The sequence below is a fragment of the Quercus lobata genome, chromosome 10, assembly GCF_001633185.2.
Source record: "Quercus lobata isolate SW786 chromosome 10, ValleyOak3.0 Primary Assembly, whole genome shotgun sequence".
Lineage (NCBI taxonomy): Eukaryota > Viridiplantae > Streptophyta > Magnoliopsida > Fagales > Fagaceae > Quercus > Quercus lobata.
The window spans coordinates 38,864,423-38,874,998 of record NC_044913.1 but is presented as its reverse complement, the minus strand read 5'-3'; the positions used below and the strand labels follow the sequence as shown (position 1 = coordinate 38,874,998).

The window sequence follows — 10,576 nt, the reverse complement described above, 5'->3', positions numbered from 1 at the left end:
AATAGTACTTCCTCAAAATTACCTTGGTCCAAAGAGCATCTTTTTCTTGATACATCCGCCAATTGAGTTTAGGAAGGAGAGCAATATTTTTTTTCTTTTACAGATTGAATACCCAGTCCTCCTTATTCCTTAGGTTTGATGATTTTATTTCAACCTACAAGGTACGTCTTCTTCTTTCCATCAGTAGAGTAACCCCATAAAAAATCTCTGTTGATTTTGTCCAATTTCTCACAGAGATGGGAAGGTAGTGTCACTCCTTGCATCACATGGTTAGGCATGGCTGACATGACTGATTTGACCAATACAGTTCTACCCGCAAAGGAGAGGAACTTGGATTTCCACCCAGCAAGTCTATTAATCACCCTCTCAACTATAAAGTTGTATTGGTTCCTTTCTGCATTTTTGTGCTTTAAAGGGAATCCTAGGTATTTTCCTAGGTTGTTAGTGGCCTGAATGTTTAGATTACCACATATTCTTCCTTTCAAGTCATCATCCACATTTTGAGAGAAGTAGACCCGAGATTTGCATGTACTAATCTTTTGTCCCGATTCAGTACAAAACCACTCCAACACTTCTTTGACGGTTTCACTATTCTCCTTAGTAGCAGTAGCAAAGAGCATTAGACCGTCGGCAAAATACAGGTGGGATATGCCAATATTGTCTCTAGAGGCTTTTATAGGATTCCAGTTGCCTTCCATACACTCCTTGTCAATGAGACTTCAATACTCTCCTCCAGCTCATTCTTTTTCCTTCTCTTAATATTTATTTTATTGCATTTACAGTTTTACCGCATCAAATTATTCACAAAATTTTAACCAAACCAACCCACCAAAAAACCAGAAACAGAGAGATACAGAAACAGAGCAAGAAATTTCAAAAAACAAAGAGATTTATCATATGAATATGCAAAATACTAAATGGGTTTTTTTCCATTTTTGCGTGTTGGGTTGTAATTCTCAAAAGGAAAAGGGAAGATGAAGAAGGTTTTCAATTTTTTCCAATGGGGGCGAGAAAAGAAGAGAAGGGAAAGGTAAGGTAAAATATATTATTTTGTTGGAAGTAGATATATTATTGTATTGTGATATTTATATTATTTTATTATGTTGAAGGCTAAAATAGATCTACAACTTTATAAAATGAGTAGGTAAAATAGATAAAATAGTTTTTTGTGATGCCAAATAGCTAAAAATATAGCTCAACTGTTGTGGATACTTTAACCTTTGTAGTTGTAAACTAGGGTTATAAACAACGGATACTAGACATACACAACCAATGTGGGATAAACATCCTTTTTTTTTTTTTAGTAAACAATATTACTTATTCACACACACAAAAATAAAAATATTAGTGTTTTAAACCGGATTTATAATACATTACATAACCACACAATTGTCCCAAGCTTTTCATCCAATATAATTTCAACATACAATTAATTTTAAATCAACCAATTAATGGTCGTCCAATTAAAATTAATTGATCATAATCCTACATGATCAAACCCAAATTATACTGATGCATGTTAGCTTTTAAATTTTGATTTTTGTGGTATGTTTTGATTGGATAATCCAACGCCCATAACACACCATTTTGAACCTAAATTCTCAAGATTTATTTTATAAAAGCAATCGAAAGTTTAAAGGTTCAAATTACAATTTTGCCCTTTGGAGTGTGAAATGACCAATTTGCCTCCGCTTAAATTATGGTTGTAAAATGGGTATCTACAGTACTATAGTTTGTTTCTGGCCTACATATAAAGGCCTCCTCGTGTACGATATTCATCAAGTCAATATACTGAGTACTCCTCAATTCTAAGACTCAACACATTTACTAATTGGGAATCCAACTTGATGCAGTTCTTGGTCTTGTTTCTTTATCACAATTTCTATTACATTTTTTAAATTAAACTAATGAATCTATGGAATGGACATTGCATCGCTTGTTCAAGACATGGACTCAGAAAGTTTCGAGAGTGCTACCCACATGATATATGCAGGACTTCACAGTTCTTTCCTGTTTAGAATTAGATATGGAGAGTCTCATATGACTCGTGTGGGTAGCATTCTCTACCGTGTGAAGTTCCAAGTATCAGACAGTACATAATTGTTATACCTGGCTTGGGGACAAAATTTACATATTGTTGACACAATTAAGTCAAATGTCCATATTCTGAAAAACAGCACAAAAATCGTAGCACATCCCCAAGTTTTCCAACTCATATTACGAGGAAAATGAAGGTTAAGAAAAAAGGAGGGTGAGGGGAAACAGAATGAAAAAGAAAATAGGAAATAAAAAAATACAGCAAATGAAAGTCAGAGCCAGTTATTACTTGATTATTAATACATTCCCAGTGAATGTCATTTATGCAAGACAGGTTTGACTCTATTACCCTGTAGCCTGTAGGTAGCCGCCACAATCAACTATTGTTTGGAACAACTGAACTAACTTATCTCAATCACAGCTCGACCAACAATACTTCCCTGGTCAAGATCATGGAATGCTTGGACTGCCTCCTCAAATTTGTATTTTCTAGAAACTGCATCAGAGATATTGAGGATACCAGTTTCTGCCAGTCTAACCAGCTTGGGTAGATCTTGCCTTGGCTTTGCTCCATAGGAGCCAATGACTTTGATCTGTTCCATAAGATTATCACAAGAAAAACTACATGTTGGAGTTGGAATGCATAACAATCCAAAACAATGCTCAGCAAGCACAGGACAGTGTAAATTGTTACAGAAAAATATTCTTAGTACATATATATAGTGATATAGGTGAGCTGGCCAAACTCTCTATCCTTTGTTTGACCTCAGCTTGGTACAATGGAATTTGAATACGTGTCTCACTCATGTTCAATGTCAGTTGCTTCCAGGATTTAAGTGAGCAAAAGTGAGAGAGAGAGAGAGATCTAAAAATTAACCTATGGAGATTGAAGCCAACTTTTAGAGATTTCAAATGCAAAGGAAAATAATGCCTTTTATATGAAACACAACAAATAAAAAGAACAAATAGTTATTTTATTTATGTATTTTTTGAAGCTTATTTGGTCACTGAGAAAACACCTCAATCTTTACATGATGATGGTGCTTTTTTCTTCAGTCATGATGCATAGATTTTTACTTTTTCTTATACTTTTGTTGTACTGTCCACACTGCCCACGGATTGAGAAAAGAGCAGCAAAAGAATACCCAGATTTAACATAGAATGAGGATAAGAAGAAAAGAAAGTAGGATTCAGAAAGACATCTTGAAAGACATTGAGAATATATTTGAAATTATAGGCGAAATATAGGGATCCATTTGCAACATGGACAAATTGATTGCAACCATTAAATTAAATAAAGTAGTTTTTAATGACTAGATTTTAGACAAACAGCCATTTGAAAGAAGCAACATGTTCAACTCTAAGCCTCCCACCTGTTAAAAAGCAAGCTGTAGCAAACTTAGGGAATTTGCAGGCTAAACTGGTCAACAAAATAGGGTTTTGATCAGGACCTGACAAGTCTACCATGACAAATGACAAGGCTGAAAATGTATATTATTAAGCTGATCTTGTTTCACTATATTGTACAGAATTCCTGAAAGTCATTGATGAGTAGCAATCTGAGACATAAACATCAAATTATAGTGAAAGTAACACTTCTATCAGCTGAGACTAACTTGTTTTATTGAGGGGAAAGAATGATACCATGAAGAGTAGACAGAACAAAAGAAAGAACCCAAAACAATGTTTTGAAGGTGGAGAAAAGGAAGAGTAGAAACCTCAAGCACTGCGAGGACTGCACTTTGTAACTCATTGTAAAGAATACAGAAGTACAACATTAGACATGCAGTAAGAATGATTAATAGCAGGTTGCTACCTTTATAACTTTATTTACTGGTTTCTACATAATTTACTCTAATAGTTTTTCCACAACCTAAAACTTGTGCAGCTTCTGGTTGTTACATTCAAGTACCAATGTTCATTGAGCTAACAACTGTCTTGCGGGTTGTCTAACCCTTTGTAAAAGTTTTTTTCCTCACAACCTTTTTCCAGTTTGGATCATTCTCAAAAAAAAGAGGAAAAAAAACTTAAGAGAACTGATGCACTGAATATGATTTGAGCAGGTAGAAATCGATAGTCTTTTGCAAAATTATCTATGGTTATAACTGAAAATGACATGAATACAACCTTAAAATCCATTGACCACAGAGTACGCACCTTTCTACGAACAAGACGGTTTATATCCACCTCGCCCATAGCACCAGTTTGTGTAAGTCCAACCATTACAGCTTTTCCCCCATCTCTCACACTTTGTGTACACTGGAAAAATGTCTGTGGTTTTCCCAAGGCTTCCACAGCAATGTCTACACCCACTCCCCCTGTTATTTCCTGTCCAAAACATATGAATAACATGTTAGAGGTTGGTTCATAAATTAAGAAAGAATACAGTGCGCATCCATTTGACGTAATCAATTTAAAAATGTTTGATGCTAATGTTATGGACGACTTGTAAAAGGTCAGAGTACCCAGGACAAGACAATTCTAGCAATATAGTTTTGAAATAAAACAATCACAATGAAAGTTATTTTGTGTTGAATGTAGAATTTTTTTTTATGAAATACAATATAGAGATGCCAAAGGTAAATATCTGAAGTTTGATCCGTCCTGGCAAGACTCTGCATTATTTTTATGTCCCTTATACATTAACACTATCACAACTTGTCATTTTTTTAAGTGTTGGAATATTCACATATGAGCAGTGTGGCTTAGTAAATGGTAAAGTCCCACATGAAGTAATGATGATAAGAGAGAATAGTTAACATAACATTGTTGGGCCCAAACTCATTGTCTATAGTTTTTGGGTTAAGTGGTGTCCCAAAATGTTATATGAAGCCCTCACAAACAGACTCCTCAATTTACTAATGTGGGCAATTGTTTGATGCCACTATCATTAGTGGCTCCCACTAAGTAGAAAAATATATCAAAATTGGATAAGAATTATAAGAGTGATTGGTTATTAAATTGTTGATGTTGAAACTCATTAACTTAAACTTTGGGTTAAGTGATGTCCCAAAATATCATATGAAGCCCTCACAAAGAGACTCCTCAAGGTGATAATGGTTAACTTGCACAAAAAGGCAAAATCCCAACAATAAGTAACAATTTTATTAAACAAAGGAAAGCTCTAAATGAAGAGCTTCCTAAAGATTACAGCCAAAGACTTAAATCTTCTATAAAATCAACTAAAGAATTACAAGAAACCTTGTACAACAATCAAACAGAAAGCGTAAAAAAAGAGGCCTTAAAAGTGGCAGAATTAAAAGAAGGAAAATACAAAACTAAGTTCATGGCTCTCACCAATCACGAGTGAAGCATCAAATAAAAGTGAAGAAATTCCATGTAGAGCAAATTCCAAAGCATATATGGTTGCTTGCATAGTATTTTGATGGAGCTCATTGGACAACTTCAGTGGACACATTGTAGAAACAAGTATCAACTAAGCTTGAAAAAGTTAAGACTTCATTAAAAGAAAAGCAACTGAAGCGCAGATAAGATTGTTCCAATGGCCAGTTTAATGGAAACTTTACATGAAACACTAAGGAGACCCCCAAAAAGTCATAGAAATAGTGCATCCATTACAAAAGTTGAAATCATAAACAAGAGTAATCCATAAGCAAGTAGTATGGAACTTTATAGCTCACTAAAAGGTTGAAGAAAAAGATATAGCACGTACTCTTATCTTTTCAATAGCATCTTCTTGAATTGCATTTATTGTGTGAGTGGCTCCAAATTGCTTGGCTTTCTGCAGTTTCTCATCCTGAACATCCACAGCAATAATATCAGAGGCACCAAAAGCTCTTGCTATCTGCAAACAACTGGAGCAGGTGATCTTGTTATAGTAATGTTAAAAAGACCCCAATGAAATTGGATCACAAACTTCCACAAGTATTTAATGGTTATGAAGGCCAACTTTTATAAAGTGTAGGGGTGAAATTTGGACCCAATGAAGGAAGACAAGACTCAAAATACCACCAAACTCTACAATAGATTCCTTCTTATTAATTACCACCATTTTTTCTTCTTTCTGGGAACTACTTTTTTTACGCTAGTGTTAGAAAGATAGAGAACTGAATGTCTCTACTGAGATACCATTGGTGAGGTGTTCCTATTCTAGACCCTTCTAGAATGTATTATTGCCAAGGTATCTCTACTATCTGTCACTACCATACATTATGAGGTTTTTATTTCAAAAGAGTGTCAAGTCACACAACCAATGCTCTATTGGTTAATATTATCATGTACAATTCTATTGCAATAGAATGCTTCCTAATATTATAGTGGAAGCATTTATTATTTCCATTTGAAGACTTCTAATATACTTTCTAAACCTTAGTATATGGAACTTCGTTTAATTAATTTAGTCACTTCACAATTTTAAATTGCAAGGGAAAAAAAAGTATATGGTTACTAAATTTTGAATTGGCTAGTCAAACGTTATTTAAGGTACTGATAAGCAATTAAAGATACAATTATCAACCCAGAAAAAAGTAAATAAAGTATACAACTTTAGTTATTCACCTTGAACCAACACCTCCAATTCCAATCACAGCAACAGAATCCCCAGGGCGCACCTCAGCTGCGTGGGCCATAGCGCCATAAGCAGTAAAAACTGCACATCCTAGAATTGCAGAGTCTGTGTATGGCAACGAGTTGGGCAAAATAGACAAGGCATGTGCTGGCACAACACAGTATTCAGCAAGGCCTCCCATACAATACATGAATATTGGTTTTCCTACACAGTAGACAATTTATTTTAGATTATGTATTTTATGAGCATTACACAGGCAATAACAATAAAATTCAAGATAGATGGATCTATCAGAAGAATACTTTGACTGGTGTAAAAAACTAAAACATCATAGAGAAAATAAAAAGGAAAGAAAATGAATGTAAATAACTATCTAACATGCATAGCCAGGAAAAATTCAACTTTAGAAAAGCAATTCTTTCTATGAATAATAATTATCTATTCTAACCAGGCAGAACTAGATACCTGCTTTCTTGACCTCACATAATTTAGTCATATTGCACTTGGCCCTTCAAGCTTGTAACCAATATGTTGAAACAGTACTTTCTTTTTGTAGAAATGATTTGAAAAAACAAAACTGAGACTTAAAGGAAGATGATGGACAAGATATTTTGAGAAAGGATGCAAAAAAGCACAAGTGAACAAATTGCGAACTATAACATATCCATAAACACAGAATTCTTTTCCATAGAACATGATCATACCATTGAAAGAACTTAACAAAGACACAGAAAAAGGAAGAGAAAGATATTTTAATAAAGGTTGCAAAAGAGTGCAACAAATGAAAAATAGGAACTAGAGCACACACACAACTTGCAATGAAGATGGACATAAGTTCCATGGATAATTGAAATGATGTAGCAATATTTTTTTTTTCTCCCCTAAGATATTGAACCAGAAATATCACTGTATTCTCCTTTGCATGAGGGAATGATGGCCAGAATTCTAACATTAGCATCCAGTTCTTGGACAAACTAATGATTGATTATCATCTTAACACCAAAAAAATTTTAACTAAGAGGAAATAGAGATATGTGGAGTAAACCACACAAATTTCAAAATTATAGTAATAGTTCCCACTTCTAAGAGCACAAAACATTGTAGAAGCTTACTCAAACTGTCTTTAACTAACCAAATTCCCCTAGAGTTCTATGTACCATCTACATATAGAAAGAAGCCTAATGCTGCACGGTTGAAGATCCAAGCCAACAGATCAATCATGCATGTGCATATATATACACTATGAGGGCGAAAGATTCTCTAGTAATCCCAAATGAAAAACTGAATCTTATCCTGGAAAAGTATATATGATTTTGATTTAGAGTCACCATAGTGAAACAAAACAATTCACATTAATGTTCCTGTAAAACTGAGCATGGGGTTCACTTCATTATCATATCTAGAAATTGAACAGTACATTTATAAAGCTGATGTGTAGTAAACATTGCATATATCTCAGACAAAAAAATTAAGAATCAAACATACCAAAGAAGAATGAACAACTTTAATTTAGAATATTATTCTCCATAAACAGTAAAAGTAAGACATTGAAAGCATAATTACCACTACCGCGGAGGAACAGCCTAGTTTCACCATCAAAAAGAGTTCCTTTTGCCCGGTTATAAGCAGAGAAATCCTCGCATAATTCATCTTCACCCTTCACCCAATTACAAAAAAAAAATCAAATTTGTGTTAAATAATTTTTCTTCGAAGATGAAGCTAACTATTACAGCATTTATCAAAGTAGTCCTGACAGCATTAAAGACAATAGTAAAGAATTGGACAAGGTAAAGTGTAGCATCTCAAAGTGATATTACCTTGGAACAGAAGAAACAATTACCGCAGGGCATGATGAAAGCTCCAACAACGTGAGATCCAATTGGGTATCTGAAGAGTCAAGAAGGTGTAATAAATAATCCATGTTGCTTATAAACAATTAGAAATGGCTTCACATTTATAGAACTGAACCTTTTTACTATTTTGCTGTCTGTGAATGGCCCATGTTCAACAACTTCACCAGTTATCTCATGCCCCACAACACAAGGACTGATATATGATGAAAAATCACCTTTCATAAGATGGAGATCAGAGTGGCACACTCCACAGGCTACATTGAGAGATACAATATCAAATGTCATTCATGTAGAATAATCATATATAAATAAGCAATTAATTGATATTCACAGCCTGAGAGGACAGAAGCAAAGCATCCACAAATTTCACCAATTTGTTGAGGTTGTAGATTGTCATTAGACTTTATTGTTATGAAAAAACAAGCACAATCAATTCGGTTGCAACATGCATTCTGTCAGTAGGAAAAAGCTCAACTTAAAAAGACTAAAATGAATAACAAAAATAGAAACATACCCTTTGTTTTGATGAGAATTTCTCCGGACTTTGGACGAGGCATGTGAAACTCTTCAATGATGAGTGGCTTATTGGGTTCCCAAAACACGGCTCCACGCATGTATGAAGGCAGTCCCACTCCGCCAACTGAGCTTGCTTGAGAAGAATAACAATGATATGAATTAACACTACCACCATTTTCCACAATACTGTTGTTGTTGGTGTTGGAAATGATGGTATTATGGATGAAGACTCTCCCACTCAAGAGCCTCAAAGTCAAAGAATGCTGGGACTGGATCTTACTCTTAGTGATGACTCTTCGAAACATGACTGAAAAGGCCATTGGAGTTTGATGGGAAAGTAAAGGAAAGCAAAGTAAGATGGAGTTGAATGTTGTCTGATAGGAGGAAGGCCATCTCTCATCACTCATTCATCACATCAGACAAAGTAGTCTGTACTTTTCAGACATGACGTAATTTGGACAAATTATATATATATATATATATATTTGTACGTATTTTGGGATAGAACAGGAGATTCTGACTTGTCTTGATAGTAAAGGTTCAGTATATGGCCAAAAAGGGGGGTTTTGTGTAGCTAAAGCAAGTTGATTTGTTTGTCATGCACTTGCTTCAAATTTGGCCTTGTTTGTCACAATTGTATCCCACGTTTTATTTTGAATTTTGATTCTCTTCTGTCGTTTGGGCAAAAGAGATTCTAGCGCAATTGTTCATATACTAGCCAAACTAGTCACAAATTCCAATGTTCTCTGTCAGATATTGGCATTCACCTTCCAAGCTACCCCAATGAGGAGCATTTTGTATACACTTTTTTTTTTTTTTTTTTTAAATTAGGGTCCTCACATGGGCAAAAGTGTAAACTTCTGTCATGAAAGATTAAAAACATTATTTAGACTATTTGATGAAAATACAATCAATTTTACCTTGAGGCTTTGTTGGTGAAGGGTGGTATCCAACCCTCCCCTAGAGTGTAGAACTGGTGTCCCTTCCTTTGAAGATGTCTGTGTCCCTTAAGGTAACAAGTTTACCTTAAGGCTTTGTTGGTTTTTTTCTTCAGGGATTTTGGGAAACAGATAATAGATTAGGATGGAAGAACTCACAAAAACTTGGAATAGCCTAACCCTCTCGGAATGTGAAGGATCAAACTTTCGCATCAAGGAGGAGGAGGCGAAAACGGAGTTTATTGTAGCAGCTAAATTCTTAACTAAAAGAGCTCTTAATATAGACGCCATAGCAAAGACTTTCACTCCCCTTTGGAGATCGAAAAACGGCTTCAGAATTAAAAAGAAAAGTGACCATGTGGTTTTATTTTCTTTTGATGATATAAGAGCGAGATGGAGAAAGTCATGGAAGCTGAGCCCTGGAGTTTTGATAAACGGTTAATGGTCTTGCAACGGTATGGAAGGGAAATGGACGTAGGAGATATGGAGTTTAAAAAGGTGACATTTTGGGTGCAAGTTCATGATCTTCCAATAAGATTCCGGACAAAAAAGATTGCCGAACAGTTGTGTGAAGCGATTGGTGAGGTGAATAAAGAGACTACTGAAGCAGAATCAGAGGGAGATAATTTTATGAGGGTTCGGGTTACAATAGATATCACCCAACCTTTGAGCAGAGGAAGAGTGGTCTTACTTGACAGTGGAAA

At 34.9% G+C, this 10,576-nt stretch overlaps 1 protein-coding gene across 1 annotated transcript; it reads right to left on the bottom strand.

Moving 5' to 3' along the window:
* Positions 1-2,195: 2,195 nt before the first annotated feature.
* Positions 2,196-9,375, bottom strand: LOC115963008 (alcohol dehydrogenase B-like). The gene is made up of 8 exons (XM_031081896.1): positions 8,933-9,375; positions 8,534-8,672; positions 8,383-8,452; positions 8,129-8,222; positions 6,556-6,769; positions 5,711-5,852; positions 4,195-4,365; positions 2,196-2,630 (listed from the first exon to the last, which is right to left on the bottom strand). The coding sequence occupies exons 1-8, from the start codon at positions 9,339-9,341 to the stop codon at positions 2,439-2,441; spliced, it is 1,431 nt and encodes a 476-aa protein (XP_030937756.1). The 5' UTR covers positions 9,342-9,375; the 3' UTR covers positions 2,196-2,438.
* Between the last annotated feature and the right edge of the window lie 1,201 nt (positions 9,376-10,576).